This window comes from Nasonia vitripennis, chromosome 3 (genome assembly GCF_009193385.2).
Source record: "Nasonia vitripennis strain AsymCx chromosome 3, Nvit_psr_1.1, whole genome shotgun sequence".
NCBI lineage: Eukaryota > Metazoa > Arthropoda > Insecta > Hymenoptera > Pteromalidae > Nasonia > Nasonia vitripennis.
The window spans coordinates 19,424,334-19,444,209 of record NC_045759.1 but is presented as its reverse complement, the minus strand read 5'-3'; the positions used below and the strand labels follow the sequence as shown (position 1 = coordinate 19,444,209).

Below are 19,876 nucleotides of genomic sequence, written 5' to 3'. Positions count from 1 at the left end.
ATCCACAATAGCACGCGGCTCACCTATACTAATCTAAAAATCTACTACGGGAGCTTTTCTACTGAATGAGCTACCAATGAATTATAGGAGCGCTCCACGTGAATTGCGCAACGGCAACTTGCATAATGAAGGTCGCCGACACGCGTCTATCGCATGCACGAATGTTAAACGCTCCACTGTACCTATGTAGCGCTGTATAACGAGGGGTTCGTTCTGTTCTTCGCGTTAAAGCATATTGCGTATATACGTATAGGTGCAAAATAGACTTGCGGACGTCAGGCGCGCGGCGACGACGAGTCCGACTCGCACACTCGTCAGTTAGTCGCGAGCATTCGCCGGCAGGCAGTGGATAGTATGTGCGGATAGTGCGGAACATGGCTGCTAAGTACTTGAAATCTTTGGCCAAAGCCGAATTCAAGGCCTTCCTCGAGTCGTTCGATTTCGTGCTGTCCGATTGCGATGGTGCGTTAATTTTTAGGAGAGTATAATCGAATCGATCAAGTCACGAGCCAGTTCGCCGAGTTTTAATCTAATATGCCGAGCTCAGTCTCGGAATGCATGCTTGATGCACTCGACGCCGACGCATCTAAATTTAAAATCACGCTATTTCTGTTTCACCCGCACATAATGCAAGCTTTAAAAGCTCCTGGCGCTCCCTATTCACCGACAAACAGATATTTTTTATCTAAAGCCGTGTACATAGCGCAAACGTTTGTTTTCGGTAGCTCACGCATACAGAGAGAACTATACATGGCAGGCGTATTATATAGATCAATAAATAAATCAGCGCTTAGAGGCAGATAAAGTTCGCGATAAAGCTCGCGCGCTTGGAGCGGTTCGGAGAAGTGTCGTTATCAACATTTGACGAATCGATCGTAACTACCCATTCTGTGTACAGCGAGATAAGGTCGTGTACTTTATTGTTATCGCGATACGCTGTATAAGCCATAGAGTATAAAATAAATAAAACAAAAATAACGATTCAAAGCATTCCGGTGTGGACAGGTGTGCTGTGGAGGGAGAAGGAGGTGATCAAGGGCTCGCCCGAGACAGTCGCCAGGTTCAAAGAGTCGGGCAAGAAATTCTTTTACATCACCAACAACAATTGCAAGACGAGGGCGGAACTCGTCGACAAGTGCAAAAGTCACACTTACGAGGCCGCCGTGGTAAGAGAATATACGGGGTTGATTTGAGCAGGGATAATAATTGTAAAAACATTGCATTGATGAAAATTCGTGACATTGGAAACCAGGAGGAAATTTTGTGCACTTCGTACTTGGCGGCGGTCTATCTCAAGGAGCAGAACTTTAAGAAAAAAGCCTACGTTATCGGCAGCGAGGGCATCACCAAAGAGCTCGATGCTCAGGCTATCAAGCACTGCGGCCTCGGGGTGAGCAATTTCATCTAATAGCTAATCATCTGTATTATCGTATTGTGCGAATTCAAACTATATGTTCTTGAGGTTTTTATAGCCGGACCCAATCGAAGGCGATGAGCTGGACATGTTGATGAATTTCAAGAAAGACCCGGAAGTCGGTGCTGTGGTCGTCGGCTTCGACAAGCACTTCAGCTACCCGAAGCTCGTCAAAGCCGCGACTTACGCTCACGATCGGGGGAATCACTTTATCGGCACAAATCCGGACTTCGAGAGGCCGTCGCCCAACGAAAATCTCTTTCCAGGTCAGTGCGCTGATGATTCACGGCAATAAGTAGAAGAAAAAAAACGTTTCGATTATAGATTGCGATGCATTATGTATTTTGATTGTTATAATCAGGTGCCGGATGTTATCTACTGGCGATCGAAGCTGCCGCGGGAAGGAAAGCCGTTGTTCTGGGAAAACCCGAGCCGTTCGTCAGCGAGCTCATCAGGAAAAAGTACGGAGTTAATCCTGCTCGGACTCTTATGATCGGGGACAAGTGAGTTGCTTGATTACGCTTGATCTGATCTGAAATTTTCAATGGAAATTGATCGTTTTCCCAAACTTTTTTCCAATAACGCATCAGTCTCAGTACGGACATTCTCTTGGGCAAACGTTGTGGGTTCACGACTCTTTTGGTCATGTCTGGCATCACCACGAAAGAAGAGCTCGAGAAGCAGCGACGAGACTCCCCTAACTCGATTCTACCCGATTTCTACGCCGATCAGCTGTCCGACGTTCTCGACTGCCTGCAAACCTCTTGATCCTCACATCGGTGTATAATACTATCGGCATTTCTGAACAAGAGATTGTTACTTTGCTTGGCCCGACGATTTTTTTTTTTTATTTCATATCAACGCAGTATTATAACAAATGCCTATTTACGTTGTCTATCAACTACGTACGTATTTAGGAGAAAGAACAGGGGACAAATGAAAGACCTCAAGAATTATCCAACTGGATTGCTCTTATTTGAGCTGCCCGACGTTCAGCGAGAAATTGCAGGCCAAAGTCACACAGAAGCGCAGCAGCTGCTGGCCTTGATGCGCGATTCCAAAATAATTTCCATTGCCTCGTTCGCGCTTCTACTTATACATCACTGCTCGTGGTGGGGAGCACGGATGTGTATATGAATTAGGTAGATCGCTCTATGATTGTATTTTTTTCCTCCTTTTCTCACTCACTTATAAACAGTAATGCATATTTGAGTAAACTATGTAATGGAGTATCAAGTTGTCATTACACGGTAATGACATCGAGCCGTGATTGTATGACTGTTTTATTTTAAGCGAAAATTGTCCAAGTGCAGAAAGATCGCGGTAGTACGCGTTGGTACATGATCTACAACTCATGAATGGAGTTTGGCTAGCATATGGCCATACCTTTAGTTACAGGAAAAAATTGCAAAAGGCTATATTTTTTGTATGTAATTCAAGTCTTTTACTCATAGTCTTGTATTTTTACATAACTAATATTATGTATTATTCTCTTATACAACTTGTATTTGTAATTATCAATCTGATTTTCAATCATTATTCAAAGATACTTATATTTACATACTGAAATGAGTCAAATGATTTTACACATGATTTCATCAAGAACACCTGACAAATTTTCTATTCTTTTCAAAGCACACATATCATTAATCATTTCATGAATTAGTGACATTATTTCTTTTGTGTTTTAATATAAAACAAGTATAACTCATGTATGCATTGAAGATAAAAAAAATATATATATATATGTATATAAATTAATATCGGTATTTTGTTGAATAATCTTTTGGCGATACTACTAAACCTCTACCTTTCCTGGCTCCTCTGTACACCGTTTCGATGATGTCTATCATTTCTTGTTTGTCCTCCAAGGTCCAGTTGATTTTGTTGTTGTTACCAGTACCCAGATCAATCATGATGTGCTTGTTCCTGAAGAAAAACATAACCGTGCAGGGGTCGTATAACTCATACCTGTAATAATGAAATATTCAATATTATGTCTGCATTTATATTAAAATGACAAGAGTATAAGAAAAATAATAATTAGAAAATTACATTTTGTTGAAGTCTGGAACCTCTGTTATATCCACTAAGTATATAACGGCAAAATTCTTGACTTTCTCTGCTATGTTGTACAGGACTTCGTCCATCTTCATGCACATAGGGTCCCAATCGTGACCAAATCTGATTACCTGCAAATCAAAGGAATAAAAACTTGAATTTTGCGAGTAATTATTGGTTATAATAATATTTTAAACTTTGAAGTTAACTTACCACAACACGATCTTCTTCGGACAGGATGGCTTGATCCACCTGCCATCCATTATGTAAATGCGAGAGCATGTAAGACATGTTGGCTAGTTATTATTGCACTCACTTAAATATACAAAAACAACGAAGAACTCAAGATTTTCACGAAATCTGCGAGAGAAATGTCAGACGTCGTATCGAACACAACAAACCCCCGTGAAAACGAAAATACCGAAAGGTCAGAAGGTCTAGAATAAACGGGAAATTGACGCCTGACGGGACCTCTGGCGGTAAGTTCCTAAACTCGAAGTAAAGTAGGATTTAAAATTTTTTAATTTTTAATATTTTATAAAATTTATTCTTTGAAAATAAAAAACACTGGAACAGTTATTTTTTGTATTATCTTTTGCATATAGAGCAATCAAAGTAATAAAAGTGAATGAAATTCATGATCTTGAAGTCGTTTTACTAGCGATGATCTTACGATTTTGGCTTAAGCTGTTTCAAATTTCGCGCGATTTGTTCCTGATAAAATAGTGTCATATATATATATATATATATATATATATATATGGCGCAAATATAATTTCGTTGAAGATACATATATATATGTATTATAACCCCTTATTGTATATAGTCATAATACCTATATAGGTTATAATTTGTGATAGTGTTTTTTTATTTTTTGTTACGAAGGCGTAGAAATAATTATCAGAGTTGACTTTGTTTAAATTAACTGTAAAGAATTTACAGTTTTCTGTTTATATTGAAGGTTTGAATAAGCGCGAATGTATGTACATACAAAGACTTGTTTTTCTGTTACGTTAGCACGACTCCGTTTTATCCATGGGGTTCTTCACTAGAGCAGATGCGAATAGCGCCATTTAAAAGGCTCGCATGAGCCATAAGTATTTTTGTTGACTTTGGTATTTAAATTTCACTTTCAAAAGTGACGAGTATAGAATGCAGTCCAGAGGCATCTGCACATGTGCCAGGCTGTCGAGCATGCAGCTGGGCAGAATTGTAAATAAAGTAATGAGCTCGGACCGGACTAAGAAGTAAGCTTTCTGCTGCTGCAATATTTTTGTTATATGATAATATTACTCATACATAACATTTGCAATGCAATTTTAGGAGCCGTTATAAAGTGCCAGCAAATGCACCTCATATGCCTCAAATACAACCCAACTTTGGTCCAACATCGAAAACATCAAAAACTACCCATAAGAATCGCAGGGTCACAGTTTTAAACAAAGTCTTCATGAAGTACATAACTGATTTGATGGCCTCTGGTGAGGTAGCTGCTCAACTAATAGGGAGAGGAATAGAAGTTTCTCACGTGAGCGTGACACCAGACTTCAAACTAGTCAATGTGTTTTGGTTTGCACAAAATGAAATTGATGCAAATGAATCTACCGAGAGAATACTAAAAAGAGCTGCTGGACAGTTGCAACATGAACTATCTCAATTGAGAGTGATTGGAATTGTACCTCCCATAAATTTTGTTAAAAATAGACTGCATAGTGCTGTAAAAGAAGTGGAATCACGATTGGCAACGGTTGATTTTGGAGAAGATTTTGTGCCATCTGCTTATATTAAAAGTCAAATAAGACCGCCAGTTCTGCAAATGTCACTTTCTCCTGAAATAAAAGCTAAGCTTTCTGCACTAGACAGTAATAGTAATAATCAAGAAGAAGAAACAGTAGAAGAAGAAGAAGAAATTTATGAAATAAAAATACCAGAAATGAAACAAGATGTCATGGGATTTAATCATTCCGCTATAATGAAAAGAGTAGGTTGCAATTATCAATATAATCAGTTTTGATTAATCATCAAATCCAATAAATATATGTGTCAATGTCAATATAATTATTGTTTTCCAAACAGATCAAGGCATCATTGAACAAAACGAAATTAGCTGAACAAAGAGTCATTGTTGATATACCTCAAGAGCCACAGGGCAATAGTCAAGTAAGCCCAGCTGATGTAGCTACTTTCTTGGATAACAAAGAACAGCAGATTCTGTTTAACGATTTTCTGAAAAAGCGTATGGTGGAAGAAAAGCGTCGCTTGCAATCGATATCCTTGCTGGAGGCCAAGTTAGAGGAAGAAGAGGAATGGGTAGAACAAATGCGCGAGCCCTGTGACATAGACGATTATGATATTAATGAAGACGATTATAGAGACAATCCCTGATGCTTGGCATTTGAAATCTGGTGAGATGTAATTTTATGTTTAGCAATTTATTTTAAATAAAATAGTGTACATAATATAAGCTATTATTATCTTTTTTTTACTAAACACCGATTATTTTTTATTAATTTCGCAATCGGAGGGTACAGATTTTCTGATACATTGTTTTTGTATTAATATATTGTTAAAATGTGAGTGTGTCAGCGAAAGAGAGGGGGAGAGAATGCGTCGTCTGCAGGACACGATGGGGGTGAAGCGACGCTCATCCCTGTGGAAGGCCAGAGTGAGAGAATATTGTGATTGGGCCCTATATGCGCGAACTTTTGGGGTGAGGGTGGGGACAAGAATGACAGCGGAAGTAGGCTGCTAAGGCGTCGGAGCCCTGTGTCGAACACGTGCCGCATCCTGCAGCAAAGATTCGGTCTATTTGGAAAACTGACAGGAGTAAGGGCGCAGAGCTAAAATGGACGCAAAATTGCAGTCTACTTAGAGATCTGGCAGAGTTAGGACGACTCTTCAGTTAGACGGAGCCAGTGAAAAGTGCGAGATTATAAATTCAATTCAGTTTTTCAATCGGTATAGGCACGGCGTGCGTAGTGCGAGAAAATTACAACGATCGAAATAGAAATCGGTCCGGCATTATAGTCGATTCCGCGTGGGGACGAGAGCAGACCGCAGTGTGGTGAACTCCGTATGGTTTAAATAAGCGCATACAGCGACTTTTGTAATAGAGTATCGCATATTTTGAAAATGAGAAGCTCCGACACAGTGCAGCGTTTCGTAATACACGTTGCGGTAAATGTTCCTTACGCTAGTCTTTTAACTATCATAACGTGTTATCTGATCAAAAAACTTGTAAGAGAAGTTTTCGCACTAATAGCCTTGGGAGTCAACAAACTTTTTCCGTATGCCTTACAAGCTAAAAACGAGACGCTAGTCCGCTGGCTGATCAAGGCCGGCGTCAATGTAAGAGCTTGTTTTTACCACAATACGGCGCTGCACTTATTACTCGAAGAAGAAGAAGAAGAAGAAGAAGAAGAAGAAGAAAAGAGCTCTGGTAAAAATCTTTCTTTCCGGCGTTTTTTTTCATGGAGAGGTGCAGTTCCTACAAAAGAAATAGATTTACAGCGTCGAGTGAGAATTGCGAAGCTTCTAATCCAACATGGCGCTGACGTCAGCGCTTCATTTTACTTAGACCAAACGCCGTTTGGATGGGCCACTCTGCAGAGCAACCGCAACAGGGCTCTGATACAACTATTCTTGGATAACGGAGCCGACGTCAACAGGAAAAACTTGCACGGTAGGAACGTGGCCGAGGAATACCTTGCCAATGCCGCCAACACCGTGTACTTGCCGAACACTCGTGGTGGAATCGAGCCTGCATTCTTGAGACTTATTCAACCGAGCGGCAATTACACGAGTGCGTTGCACGAGGCTTGCATCTTTCACAGAACCGTCGAAATTCGCAACGATACGATCCTGCTTGCGGACGGGGATATCAACGCCAAAGATACGTTTGGCCACACACCACTATGCTACGCCGTTCTCTCAACCGGTACTGCTGATGCTGCAGAGGACAAGAAATCTACCATAAACTTGCTGCTCCGCCTCGGTGCTGACATAAATCAGAAAATAATCTTGAATTTTTTCAATGAGATGGAGACCAGCATCTTGGAATTAGCAGTGTTGCTCGGAGACCGCGACATCGTCGAGACTCTTCTACAGCACGCGGCCAAGCTCGTAGATCTGGAGAGCGGTGAGGAGAAGAAGGCGTTGAGCGACTTCAATGTCGAATTCATTCACAGCTTGGACTTTGATTTGAAGCAAAGCTATCTGGAATACGTCAAGGAATTGAGAGAGATCCGGATGAGCAAGCCATTAGCCGAAGAACAATCCTCACCATCTCGTTCGATTTGGTTTAAAAAAGCCTTTGAAGGGCTCTCAAGTACCGTTAAATTCTAGAAAGTGTCCTGATTTGATGGTCACTGACTTCAGCGTTTTTTTTTTTTTTTTTAATACTTAATATTAAAATCAGAACTTTTTATCAATGTTTTGTAAATGCGACGCAAAATAGTTAAAAAATAGTATATGTAATTTGACTGCTTCTTCAATAATTTTGTAAAACTAGTTGTTTTTGTAACGATTATTGAATTAAATTGAAACTTATATTTGTAACTTTTGGCTACATTTGTAAATGTAAAGTATAAATTTGTAAAATGAGATTTTTTACTTCTGGAATAATAAAAATAAATTAAATAAAATTTATTCACAGAAGATATTGGTATTAAATACTTTATTTCCCAAATTGAAAGCCCGTAGAAAATATTCAAATAGTATTTGTGTTTTTTGGTCAATATTCATGCGTATCTACAAGAAAAGAAGAAAATTAATATCAAACAGTGTTTTTAATAACCGTAGAGAATTTTAATGGACATACATTATTATGTGGCATACATAATTATTAGTAAATAAATGATTCAATAATTAACAGAGAAGATAAACTTTGGAATGACATGTGTTGCATTGAATATCTAGCTTCACTCAGCACCGATTTGAAGCACGTCAAAACAGACGGCGCATACTCTCACTGGTTTGTTCAGTCCAAATTTCAGAATGGGCACGTCCTGACCTGAGCACTTACTGCACAGAATTCTTCCACAGTGACGGCTAGAGAATCAGAATTATTGATATAAAATCCATTTGTACTATCTGTATATTAGATATTTATTTTTTCCACTAAACTATAACTCTTACCAATGGTGTTTTCTCATTGTCAGCGAAAACTTTGTGCCACACTCCAAGCAAAGGTCTTTGTCGGCCCACGGGGCCTCTTGCGTAAGCGACTCTAGTAATCTGTAGAGCAACTGCTTTGTCGCCACCTGATAATTAAATATCGTTATACCGTCTTTGTTCATAGATCCAAGGCACGCACCAGATTTGACGAGAGTTCGACACAGATTGCCATTCCCCTTCATGTAAGCGATCAGAAGCGGAGTATTTCCGTCGAGATCTGCAAGCACGTTTTTAATTAAATTTAAATTTGCAATGACGCTATTTCTTCTGTTGAACAAAAATTTACCTGCATTGTTCAGGGGATACTGAGCCATACATTCGAAGAAGAGCTCGCAGATTGTGGCCGCATTATCGCGTCCGTATCTTGCGAGTTCGTGTAGCGGATTTCGGCCCTTGAGATTGACGGCCTCAGCGTCCAGCGTACACTCAGTCAGCAAAGTTCGCACCACCGTTACATGACCTTCCCTTACGGCAACGTGCAGGGCATTATCACCGTCCGCGTTCACAGCGTCAAAGTTTATCGAATTCTATTATTAGATATAAACGTTAATAAATGGTCAAATAAAAATTTTATCATATGCAAAGAACTAACCTGAAGAAGAGCAGAAACGACGGTAGCGTGACCGGCCTTTGCGGCTGCGTGCAAAGCTGTATTCCTGTGAGCGTCCGTGTCGTTGACTCGCGCACCGGCCAATATCAAACTGCGAACCAGCATCTCGTTGCCGTTTATGGCAGCTAGATGCAAAGGGGGCGTTTGCGTTACGTCTTGCACCCTTGAATTTACATCCACCTAAAAATAACATACAGACGATTTTTATTGACACTCAAATTTAAGATCAGCAATAAGTAATAATCGTAGTATGACGTTCAGAGTTTATTTCCGGAACTTTTCATGTTTTGCTAATGTAGCAAACAATCGCGAATTTGAAAATACCACATACGATTTTAGAACAGCGTATGAATGTAAGCAAAGAACAAAAAAATCAGTGAATGACTTCCTTGGAGAACAGCCAGATTAAAAATACTTTGTTCAAATACGAAAAAAGACGTTTCATTTTTAGCTAAAATATATCACACGGTTTCAACAACAAAACCACAACCAATCAGCATCTGACCTGTATCGACAGCAAGAACAATATGCTCTCCATGTCGTTTTTCTGTATGGCAGTGTGCAGGAAGTTCCTGCCCTTGTTGTCAAATTGTTCGGCAGCGGAAGGTAGCCTATCGAGGATAGCCTGGGCTGCCTTATTGTTCCTGACAGCCAGTGCAGTGGCGAACGGACTTTGGCCCTTCTTGTCCCTGATCGACAAGTTGATGTTGGGATGGCAGAGTAGCAGTGAGATTATCTGAGCGTGCTGATTTTGAATAGCTATGTGAACGGGGGTCTTGCCCTCGGCGTCGCGAGCGTTAACGTTCGCGCCATGCTCGATCAGAGTCTGCACAACCTGTTCTCAAAAAGATTTTCCAAATTGTAAAATAAAATTACAGCGATCTCGCTACATTAATTTCAGACAAATCTGTTTACCTGCTCAAGACCCCACTGACAGCACAGATGCAGCGGTGTGCATTCATCTTTCGCCTCGTCACCTCCAGCCCCGTTGGGTCCAGGTCTTCTGGGCGAATTGAGATCGCAGCCGCTACGCACCAAGAACTGCGCGACGTCCTCGCGGTTCTCGTCGATGGCCTTGTGCAGGAGAGTCTGCTGACAGCCATCGGGTCCCGGTGACCAGCAATCCGGATCGGCTCCGTGAGCCACGAGGCTCGAGGCCACGTCCTCTTGCTCCGACTCCAAGGCATCCCAAAGAGGACAGCCAACCGAGGTATCAGCACCGCGACGACAGAGAGCTTCCACCACGTCACCGAGACGACAGTGTACGCTTAGCTGAAGCGCTGTTTCGCCACTCAGGCTCCTGGGACAATTCAATGAGTAGTTACTTCGAATCAAGCACGGTCCAATTAAACGTCACTCACCTAGCATTTATATCAGCACCATGCTCCAGCAAGAAAATCGCACTAGCCGAGTCCTCCTTGAGTATGGCCTGGTGCAGAGCGGTATGCCCAGCTTCGTTTCTCTGCTCGAGATCGGCACCAGCCTGAATAAGCGCAGCCAGCACTTCTTTGTCTTTCGGCACAGCTCCGAGCGCCAAACTCAGAGGACTGTCGGCGTCCTTGTTCTTGGTCGTCAGCAGGTCGCGTTTCTCGTTGTCCGGCGCGGCATCGAGGAGCGATCGCAGAGCCTCGAGACGTCCGTGAGCCACCGCCAGATGAAGAGCCGTGTCTCCGGAGAGCGTACGACTAGCCAGAAGACTCGGCGAGCGTTCCAGGAGTCGGCGGCAGAGACGAGGCAGTCCCGAGCGGGCAGCCTCGTGCAGAACGGTCCAGCCTTCGCGGTTCCTCGACTCCAGGGTATCGGCTTCGGCGCGCCATTTTTTGTTCGTTTTCGAGGCTGCTTTTGACAACAACGTTTCCATGAAACACAGTGCTTACAAATGACTTAGTCCGAATTCAATATTCGAAAGAGATGAACCTTTGATTTGATCGGCGTCGCAGGGCTCCAGCAAAAACAGCGCTGCGTCCTCGTGCAGCTCCCTGGCCAGCCTGTGCATCAGGGTATCGGCCTCGTCTCCGGGATACCTCGGATTGGGTGCTGCTCCGCGAGCCAGAAGCTTTGCCGCGCCGCTCTCGAAGCTCGGCTCGGCGAGCAGCAGAGCCATGCAGAGGGCGGTGTCGCCATCCTTTGTGCGCAAGTCGACGTCGATGCTGTCCGAGTCGAGCAGCAGTTCCAGTAGTGCCTCGTTTCGCTGGGATATGCAGCAGTGAAGTGGACTCCTGAAGGAAAAACCAACTCGATCAACCATCGAATCCTTATACTTATACTTATCAGAAGATTAAAAATAGACAAACTACATAGCTCACCATCCATCGTGGCTCTGAGCGTTGGGTTCCAAGCCGGCCTTGAGCAGTCGTCCGGCAACAGCCAGCATATCCTGCGAGGTATGGGCGGCCAGGAGGTGCAGAGCTGTCTTGCCATCGGCTTCGTTGGGTTGATCGAGGACCTTGCCGCCGTTGTTCTCCAGCTGCTCGACGATGAACTCGGCGGCGTAAGAGTCAGCCTTGAGGATGGCCGAATGCAGGAGAGTCAGACCCCGGGCGTCCTTGGCGCACAGGTCTGCTCGGTGCTCGACGAGGGTCCGGGCCAGAGATGGCTGACGGGACTTCAGGGCTACCTCCAGAGCCGTCTCGCCACGCTGGTCCAGTGCATTCACTGCTTCGGGAAGCTGTTGAATGAGACAGGGTACATCGTTTAATCGAAATGATAATTTTTCTTTCTGTTGATGGTAGACGCGATAGGGATTACTTTTCATAATTATAGAACGACTTGAGTTTAACGCAACGTTTCCTGAAATACGCTCCAATCTGATTTCTTCACAGCCTATTGTTCCTTCGTGCGATAAAGAGTGCCGACATTGTTATTAAAAATAAGCGCTCTTCAGCTTTACTCCAAAACAAACAATTCTCGATGTATAAAATCAATCATCCAATCTTCAACAATAGAAACATCATCCAATTTTGGTTTTTCCGCAGTGAATAAGCCATCAAGCATCCCAGCGAACAATGTACCAAAAAATTCTCATCAGAGCCCATCAAACTCCAGTTTCGAATTTCTCAAGTCTCAGCGAAAAATAATTTCAAAACACGCCCGTCTCGAATCTCGGCGCCTTCGCGCATGCATTCCCATACGTCTGCGGCGTCTATATGTATATACATATAATTATATCTACATATAACGAGAACCAGCTGAGGAGTCTCTCTCGCGCGCACACTCGCGAAGAGTAGAGAGGGTCTAACCGTTTATGACGTGGCGCCGAGGACGACCAGCCAACTATAACAGAGACCGCGAGAGAGAGAGAGAGAGAGAGAGAGAGAGAGAGAGAGAGAGAGAGAGAGAGAGAGAAGTGTATGGCAACGAGTGTGTAACACACAGCTACCGCTGCCTCTCTTTCAAAATACATGTGTAACGCGACGATGGACGGCAGCGACAACGACGAAACGCTCGTCGGCTATCAGTTCAGCCGGACGCATTGCTGGCTGCTGCTGCGGGAAAAATCGTCTAGCAGAAGAGCTTGTTTATAGTGCGTGGGCGAAACTGGGTCGCGAGAATTTTTTTCTTTTATACATATTTTGCACGCAGACCTCGCGCGTGTTCCAGAAGAAAAAAAAAGTGCGAGAAGAACCTAAGGCGATTTCGGTGTGTATGCTGCAGTGCATATCATCAGAGGAGAGAACCGTCCGACTGGCGTCTGCTGTGTATATACATACATTAGCCCGTATAAACGAGGACGCGAAACGGAAGTGCACAACGTATGTGATGCAGCAGCCCTTGCAGGCCGTTTGAAATTTAGCGCGGCAAGCGCTTCCGCTCTCCGCAGCAGTGAATAATGTACGAGCAAAACGAGAATAGGACTTGTACGAGAGTGTGAATCATAATTTTCGTGATTTCCGCTGGACTTTTATCGGCCAGAGATATACGCTAACGAGTATAACAAGGCATTTTCATCGCCGAACGCTCGCAGTCGCGTAAAAACCACTCGCTGCTGCGCGCGCTGCGAGTTTCTTTTTCTTTCATTCGCAGTTCGTTTATAATACACAATCCTTTCGCCATAGCCGTGGTGTCAAGGTCGACAATGATGAAGTCCTCAGGTATTCAGAGGCCGACGATGTTGCTGCTAGCCGCTCTGACGTGTGAGTCATTATAATAATTAATTAATTTTGAATGCACGGGCTTTCAAGCTCGCTCTCATTGAAATGGGAGTTTGATTGCGCCGAAGGACACGTAGTTTATCGCTTCGTTATGCAGAGCTTATATACTCGGAAAAATTGTTGAAAGCAAGCGTCTTAACGCGAGAAGAACGACTGCTTTTTGTTGAGGCTCATCGCGCACAGTCACGTGCGCGTGACGCATCGCCGATTGTTTTTATCGACAGCTGATTATGCTTGTCGGAGACACAAAAGGCGCTGCTGAATTTCGCATAAATATATAATACAATCTCGCTATTACAAACTTTCTACGCCGAGTGCGGTATTAAATTTCACCGAGATTACATATTGGAGCGACGATAGTTAGCGTATTATGCAGCGCGTAACGCTATTCTCGTACATTAATTTTCCAGGCGTCCTGACATTCCTGCCAGCCGCTGAAGCGATGATATGCTACAGGTGTACGGTCCTGCCGCGACAGTACGTCGGCGAAAAGGACCAGCCTTGCTCCAAGTTCGACGGCAGCGAGAGATTCTATCAGGACTGTCCAACCTCGACCTTCTGCATGAAGCGTATCATTCATTACCGACTGACGAACGGAAGTATGCATATAGAATTTCAGAGACGGAGTATAACGGTGTAGTCGCAAACAATCATGATGCAAATTTATTCACAATGTCTTCTGTTTGTAGCCACAGTGACGACGGCTGAGAGAGACTGCGCCTTCCAGAAGGACGTCGTCCAGGCGTACAATTGGAAGGAGCGTCGATGGCATCCCGAAGAGAGGATCGACAAGGAGGCCTACGGCGAAGGCTGCTTCAAGGGCGAGGACAGAGGTACTCCCAACGGTCCGTCCGAGTACTGCTTCTGCTCGAGGAACTACTGCAATTCGGCGTCTTCCGCGAAGCTCTGCGGCAGTCTAGTCATCCTTGCATTTCTGCTCATGAAGCTCTGCAGATGAGACTCTGACTCACACTGACCGTATCGGTTTGCAGATCTCAGATAGCAGGGTATCCATACCGGTGTCTTGATGCACGCTTTGAGATGAAACAAGCTCTCTCTTGACGAGAGCGTTGAGGGTGCGAGATTGAGAAACGATTGTGATATTAAAATATAATATCAGATATTTTTATGTAAGATATATTGGAGGCGCGATGTTTGTTACTTAATTAATTTCCTGTCCTGCCAGAGCGGATGAGAAAAGCGCTGAGAGCGAGCGGATGTATGTATGTACATGTGTGTAGGATAATAAACGAGACTTACCTCAGCATTATGTTCGACCAAATATAAAAATACTACGTCTTCGCGCTGCAAACGGACTGCGGAATGTAACGGGTATTCGCTCTTCGTTTTCAACAACTGATACAACAACGGTCCCGGCATTTCTTTGAAGTCCTCTCCACTGAGGTCATCCTAAGATTAAGCATGATATTATTTTTAGTCCATCATATGTAATATTTGACACAACTGATCTGATAGTTGTTAAGTGAAATAAAGGAAAAAGAAAAAATTGTACCCAGTGACAAGAAATCAAAGAACTACAGTGGTCTCTCAGCTTTTTTGTTCCTAGCTCTTCTGCGATTGTGTACAACCGCACACAGTCTTGCAACTTAACACTTCCTATTAAATATTTTTCACATCTATCAACTAATTCAGTTAATCCAAAACCAGATGCTGCTTTCATCAGTTCAAGCGTCAACTGATCCTGGCTCACTATATCTGTATAAATCCATTTCAATAAAACAGAACCTACATTTCCATCTAAATTCTTCCAGTCTGCAAAAAGATTCAATTAATCAGTACACAATTCGATTTTTTACAAACAAAATTTGTTATTACTATTTGATTTTTAATGAAATATATATGATAGTACCTAACACTGCTTTTTCTGGCAGCGAGCTCCATGTGTCGCTTCGCGCTGCAATCACAAATTTATGAACTGGAATACTTCTGTCTCTCAACACCACTGTTACATCACTGAAATTCAGATAGAAAGCATTTCAATTCCTTGAAAATCACAATCATCCTTGTAATAATGAGCGATATTAATATTCCTATCAATCAAATCCTATACCTGTAGCGCTGTTCCTCATACAGTGCTGATATCTGAGACAGCAGCCTTCCAACAAACCCATGGTCCTCTTTCTCAGCAGTAGCCAACGCATACTTCTGCTGCAACTCTGTGTAATTATTGTAGAGGTTCACATACTGCTCTCGGAGAAGAGCAAGATGCTGCTGCCACTTCTGCGAATCCGATGAGTCCTCTGCGAAAACAACCATGTTTGTATGTCAAGCAACGCTCTCGTGCTTCTGCCAAAGCAAAAAACTCACCCATGATTAGAAGGCAGACTCTGGTAAAAAAAGCTCTTTATCCCAATGTCGAATGTCAGCACTTAGCAGGCGTTGATTTGATTAAACGCACGGGAAGAGATACGGTGATATCATGTCACGGGCCGCTCTTCAAAACGGTTACGTTATGGGCTCCGGTCTCGTTAAGCCGCCTGGCGTAAACGACGAAAACCATGAAAACTCGCAGGATCCACTATTCACTTTTAGCTCTAAAAAACTCTTCGTCTTCGGGTCCAGGCGTTCTAAAGACATTCCATTTTTGACAGCAATTATACGCCCCTATACGATGGCTTCTCACACTGCTTGCGCCACTCGCAGACTGCTGCCGTGTCGGAGTCGTCGGAGATATGCGAGCACTCGTTCATGTACACTCTAGCTCTCAGTGATATGTGTGCGTGGAGAGGCTCTAATTAATAACCTATCCTAACATTTAAATGCCAAAGAGGAATGCGGCTCGTCCTGTAGCTGCTGTACTATGTGCAATGATTACATGCTATACCTGTCAGTCGACGAGCCATTCAAAGCGTTTCCGAGACAAATCTAATTTGCGGATTCCGCCGCAAAAGCCGACTGTTTACGATTTTTCAGCGAGCTCGCATATAGTGTTCTCTCTACTTACAAAACATTCGCTTCCTAACCTAAGCTCAGAACCATCAGAGGTATTCCTGCGCACTGTTCCGCGATGAGCCATCTAGCGAGCGATATATATATAGATATAAACATATACACTCGTGTAACAACGCAGTCTGGAAACAATTTTAAAGTCCTCGACTGATTATGCTTCTATAGCAACAAAAGCAAATTGATTTTTAGTATTGCACTGTGCCAAAATGGAACCGCAAGATATCTATTACAACAGGAACGAATACGTCGAGACTGTAAGCGAGAACGTTATTTTTTACTTCTTTTGTGGAAGAAAAACAGTCGTATGGAGCGAGGTAACCTCTAACTCTTGATTACTTTTTTTCAGGCATCAGGAAATAAAGTTAGCAGACAAACTGTCTTGTGTGGCTCACAAAATATTGTCCTGCATGGCAAAGTTATAGTACAGTCCGATGCGATTATCAGAGGAGACCTTGCCAATGTAAAGACTGGCCGCTACTGCATTATTGGGAAGAATGTTGTCATTCGACCTCCTTTCAAGAGGTTTAGCAGAGGGTTAGTACTCTAGAAATGTTCAAGTAGATAACTCATACTGTGTATAAAGCAGCTTTTTTAACACTTTTTATCCTTACAGAATTGCATTCTTCCCTTTGCAAATGGGGGACCATGTTTTTGTAGGAGAACGTGCTATTGTCAGTGCAGCTGTGGTAGGCTCCTACGTTTATATAGGAAAAAATGCTGTCATCGTAAGAAGCTTGTCTAATTTTTTATTATTCATATTCTTTTATTTTTCTATCTTTTTATAAAATTAAATTTATCACACAGGGTCGGAGGAGCATACTAAAGAGCTGTTGTTACATTGAAGATGGCGCAGTCATTCCTCCAGAAACTGTTGTGCCTTCCTTCACAAGATTTGCTGGTAATCCAGCCAAATGCGTTGAAGATCTACCAGAATGCACTTTAGACTTGATGCTAGATTTCACAAAGAATTACTATCAGCATTTCTTACCAGCCAAAATACCTTGAATGGCTACTGCACAGCAGCTTTCTAAGTGTGTTTTAAGTATTAATTAAGTATTAATATAAGTGATTGCATGAAAAACAGTGATAATTATGACAGTAACTTGTTATAAATTATCACTTTTACTAAGGTTGATGCTTAATGAACTTATGATTTAATGTACATACAACATTCATTTATATAATTAGATTTCACCCGAAAATAATTTACTGCCAATTATTTATCAGGGCCTCCAAATAGTCAAACATCAAAGGCTTTGTACATTTTGACGTAAAAAACCACTGATTTTTATATAATTAACTCTTCTTTGATCTATAAAGTCGATATTTTTTACAACTGAAAAAATAAAACTAAACCTCTCATTTACTTATCATAATTTTTATTGACGTCATTTCGCATAATTCTTGCATAAAAATTATATCAGTAAACGGTTATATTTTCGGAACATTGATTTTGCAGTAGGTATCTCGAATCTCTGCATCTTTCCGAAGATATACTTTTTTAAGGTAAATCTTGTTTCTTTCTTCCTTGATGAGTTATCTGGGGTAAATCTTCGTAATTGCTTGGCAAGCTTCAATATGTTTATAAGATAAAATTTGATCATCAATTTCATGGACTCAAAGTACACAAGATCAAAGAATAAATAATGCGCTTTTTATCAACGTTGCGCAGATTTTGTCTTCAACTCAATCAATATTGATATTATTAATTGATCAATATTCGATACGAAGGATATCACTTAAGACTTTTCGTCACTACGGCGCAAATTCATGGATAATCTCCATCTATTTTGTTTTTTATGTAAAAAAAATGAGATTCGTAATCTCACTGAACTGCCGGTTGAGTATCGATTGCAATCTGGCATATAATGTTCGCTTTTTAATATTTATTTGGATTACGCTTGCTTGCAATGACGTTAATCTATTTTTTTACTTAGCTTATTCTTTTTAGTGGATGAGTGATATTAGTCATGAATTTCTCAAAATCTCCAACATAATATTATCAATTAAAAATTCATCAAAGACGTCATTAACGATACCTACGAAGTTAAAAGAAAAGAAAAGAAAAGATGGCCTTACCTTCTTACGAATAAAAGACAAACCTTGGTTTTTTACACGTCTACTCTATGTATAAGCAACGACAGACAGGAATCGCGTCGAATCGCACGTCGCGCACTGCAATTTAATCGTGCGTTTCAACAAGACAGAGCACCGCATTAATGACAAAATCGCGAGCACTTATCAAATCGAAAAACAACCACATACACGACATCATTAAGTATCATCATTGATACAATAGTTTCCTATTTGAAAATAATCATTTATTTTCCTTACACTCTTGCGCTTCCGAGTGTCGCTCCACCGATACACATACACAATAGCTATAATTAGTTATACCTGAACAAATATTAGAAACAAAAAATTAACTTCACACAATGCAAAATCCTCACAATATGTATATAACCGAGCATAAAAAATAATGAATTAATATAGGTCCGCTTGCTGTCGTACGTATACGCTCGGAGACAATCAATTAGAGGACTAGACCAGACCGGAAAATCTCGAACATGACAATGCAAAAATTCGTCGAACCATGAATTTCCGAAGCTTGCCGAAAAGTGCGATAATAATCGGTCGAATAGAGAAGGTCGTTGATCTAAAAAATAATATTTCGTGCGCTTATATCTACACACCGGATAATCAGCTTCACGGCTGTGTCTCATTGTACACGAATACTTAACGACGAGCGAATCGCGCTTTATGGCCGAAAGCAGCTGATGCCGGTATGTAAATAGTTTACGTTTTATGCTCGTCGAAAGGTGCTATATACACAATACACGGACCGAATTATTATTGCTGTTTCAGCTGTGTATTTGCGTTTCGCATTCCAGAGTCTAATTGCTCGGCTATTTCAGCGACGAATGATATCGTCCCGTTGATTTTCGCTCGACACATCGCCGCGCACGAAGACAATAAATACAGATGATTCAGACTTCCGTCGATGACAATTTCAATTCTCTTCATCCGCTCGTCGTCGTTCATCACAATATACTTATGTAAATCATTTCTTTTCCGGGGAAACTACTTCGTTTTCTGGCGGACGATCGTGTAATTCTCAGCATAAGAAAAGAGCCAACGCCGCTCGTTAAAAAATGAGATTTTCATTTTAAATAAACTCAGGAGACTACCCGCCGCCGCGCGTAGAGCCTTGAGTTTTTCCGACAGCCGCGGCGTTCGAAAGAAATATGTACCGCAGCACGAAAGAATGCGAATAAATTACAATCGGCTAATTACATTTGCTCCGTTATTATACCGAGAAGACTCAATTTTTCACTCTCAAGTACACGAGTACCGCGTATCATCGTCTGGTTCGCACCTGAACGAAATTTCGTGCTCGACCACGCTTGAAATTTTTTAAATAAAATTCTCGAAGACGCTGATAAGACATTATTTCAGAAGCGGCGTTTACAAAGAACATGATAAGTGATTATCGCG

The 19,876-nt window shown here is 42.0% G+C and overlaps 6 protein-coding genes across 8 annotated transcripts; 4 read left to right on the top strand and 2 right to left on the bottom strand.

Annotated features, from left to right (window-relative positions):
* The first annotated feature begins 282 nt into the window (after positions 1 to 282).
* Positions 283 to 2,983, top strand: LOC100119239 (glycerol-3-phosphate phosphatase). Its single transcript, XM_001602998.6, has 6 exons — positions 283 to 462; positions 1,006 to 1,166; positions 1,253 to 1,390; positions 1,473 to 1,680; positions 1,776 to 1,917; positions 2,005 to 2,983. The coding sequence occupies exons 1-6, from the start codon at positions 375 to 377 to the stop codon at positions 2,180 to 2,182; spliced, it is 915 nt and encodes a 304-aa protein (XP_001603048.1). The 5' UTR covers positions 283 to 374; the 3' UTR covers positions 2,183 to 2,983.
* On the bottom strand, positions 2,265 to 4,155 carry LOC100115403 (thioredoxin-like protein 4A). The gene is made up of 3 exons (XM_001605405.6): positions 3,689 to 4,155; positions 3,470 to 3,606; positions 2,265 to 3,385 (listed from the first exon to the last, which is right to left on the bottom strand). Exons 1-3 carry the CDS (start codon positions 3,764 to 3,766, stop codon positions 3,172 to 3,174), a joined length of 429 nt encoding a protein of 142 aa, XP_001605455.1. The 5' UTR covers positions 3,767 to 4,155; the 3' UTR covers positions 2,265 to 3,171.
* An 81-nt stretch (positions 4,156 to 4,236) lies between these two features.
* LOC100119201 (putative ribosome-binding factor A, mitochondrial) lies at positions 4,237 to 8,131 on the top strand. 2 transcript variants are annotated; one of them, XM_001602970.5, is made up of 3 exons: positions 4,237 to 4,722; positions 4,799 to 5,456; positions 5,552 to 6,183. In XM_001602970.5, exons 1-3 carry the CDS (start codon positions 4,628 to 4,630, stop codon positions 5,858 to 5,860), a joined length of 1,062 nt encoding a protein of 353 aa, XP_001603020.2. In that variant the 5' UTR covers positions 4,237 to 4,627; the 3' UTR covers positions 5,861 to 6,183. The 2 variants fall into 2 exon arrangements, with proteins under 2 accessions (XP_001603020.2, XP_032453911.1); XM_032598020.1 differs by lacking the exon at positions 4,237 to 4,722 and having other exon boundaries at positions 4,872 to 5,456; positions 5,552 to 8,131.
* Positions 8,132 to 8,243: 112 nt separating this feature from the next.
* On the bottom strand, positions 8,244 to 16,383 carry LOC100119128 (rabankyrin-5). Of its 2 annotated transcripts, none has more exons than XM_008207010.4 (14): positions 15,740 to 16,383; positions 15,483 to 15,672; positions 15,282 to 15,385; positions 14,925 to 15,184; positions 14,672 to 14,821; positions 11,567 to 11,928; positions 11,178 to 11,479; positions 10,622 to 11,096; positions 10,176 to 10,560; positions 9,766 to 10,095; positions 9,243 to 9,440; positions 8,937 to 9,177; positions 8,612 to 8,867; positions 8,244 to 8,524 (listed from the first exon to the last, which is right to left on the bottom strand). In XM_008207010.4, the coding sequence occupies exons 1-14, from the start codon at positions 15,741 to 15,743 to the stop codon at positions 8,395 to 8,397; spliced, it is 3,387 nt and encodes a 1,128-aa protein (XP_008205232.1). In that variant the 5' UTR covers positions 15,744 to 16,383; the 3' UTR covers positions 8,244 to 8,394. The 2 variants fall into 2 exon arrangements, with proteins under 2 accessions (XP_008205232.1, XP_016839635.1); XM_016984146.3 differs by having other exon boundaries at positions 10,622 to 11,099; positions 15,740 to 16,259.
* Positions 11,965 to 14,946, top strand: LOC100680422. Its single transcript, XM_003425987.5, has 3 exons — positions 11,965 to 13,393; positions 13,822 to 14,010; positions 14,101 to 14,946. The coding sequence occupies exons 1-3, from the start codon at positions 13,336 to 13,338 to the stop codon at positions 14,367 to 14,369; spliced, it is 516 nt and encodes a 171-aa protein (XP_003426035.2). The 5' UTR covers positions 11,965 to 13,335; the 3' UTR covers positions 14,370 to 14,946.
* A 95-nt stretch (positions 16,384 to 16,478) lies between the features above and the next one.
* Positions 16,479 to 17,747, top strand: Dctn5 (dynactin subunit 5). The gene is made up of 4 exons (NM_001190749.1): positions 16,479 to 16,635; positions 16,728 to 16,915; positions 16,995 to 17,106; positions 17,186 to 17,747. The coding sequence occupies exons 1-4, from the start codon at positions 16,588 to 16,590 to the stop codon at positions 17,384 to 17,386; spliced, it is 549 nt and encodes a 182-aa protein (NP_001177678.1). The 5' UTR covers positions 16,479 to 16,587; the 3' UTR covers positions 17,387 to 17,747.
* Positions 17,748 to 19,876: the final 2,129 nt, after the last annotated feature.

Coding starts and splice junctions, on each gene's coding strand:
- LOC100119239 (XM_001602998.6), top strand. CDS start 375: ATGGCTGCTAAGTACTTGAAATCTTTGGCCAAAGCCGAATTCAAGGCC. Junction 1,391..1,472: donor TCAAGCACTGCGGCCTCGGG/GTGAGCAATTTC, acceptor AGGTTTTTATAG/CCGGACCCAATCGAAGGCGA. Junction 1,918..2,004: donor ACTCTTATGATCGGGGACAA/GTGAGTTGCTTG, acceptor ATAACGCATCAG/TCTCAGTACGGACATTCTCT.
- LOC100115403 (XM_001605405.6), bottom strand. CDS start 3,766: ATGTCTTACATGCTCTCGCATTTACATAATGGATGGCAGGTGGATCAA. Junction 3,607..3,688: donor CCGAAGAAGATCGTGTTGTG/GTAAGTTAACTT, acceptor TTTGATTTGCAG/GTAATCAGATTTGGTCACGA. Junction 3,386..3,469: donor GTTCCAGACTTCAACAAAAT/GTAATTTTCTAA, acceptor TCATTATTACAG/GTATGAGTTATACGACCCCT.
- LOC100119201 (XM_032598020.1), top strand. CDS start 6,608: ATGAGAAGCTCCGACACAGTGCAGCGTTTCGTAATACACGTTGCGGTA.
- LOC100680422 (XM_003425987.5), top strand. CDS start 13,336: ATGATGAAGTCCTCAGGTATTCAGAGGCCGACGATGTTGCTGCTAGCC. Junction 13,394..13,821: donor GCTGCTAGCCGCTCTGACGT/GTGAGTCATTAT, acceptor TTAATTTTCCAG/GCGTCCTGACATTCCTGCCA. Junction 14,011..14,100: donor TTACCGACTGACGAACGGAA/GTATGCATATAG, acceptor TTCTGTTTGTAG/CCACAGTGACGACGGCTGAG.
- LOC100119128 (XM_016984146.3), bottom strand. Junction 15,386..15,482: donor TATGAGGAACAGCGCTACAG/GTATAGGATTTG, acceptor TCTGAATTTCAG/TGATGTAACAGTGGTGTTGA. Junction 11,929..14,671: donor TGGTCGAACATAATGCTGAG/GTAAGTCTCGTT, acceptor CTCATTCAACAG/CTTCCCGAAGCAGTGAATGC.
- Dctn5 (NM_001190749.1), top strand. CDS start 16,588: ATGGAACCGCAAGATATCTATTACAACAGGAACGAATACGTCGAGACT. Junction 16,636..16,727: donor GGAACGAATACGTCGAGACT/GTAAGCGAGAAC, acceptor ACTTTTTTTCAG/GCATCAGGAAATAAAGTTAG. Junction 17,107..17,185: donor TAGGAAAAAATGCTGTCATC/GTAAGAAGCTTG, acceptor TTTATCACACAG/GGTCGGAGGAGCATACTAAA.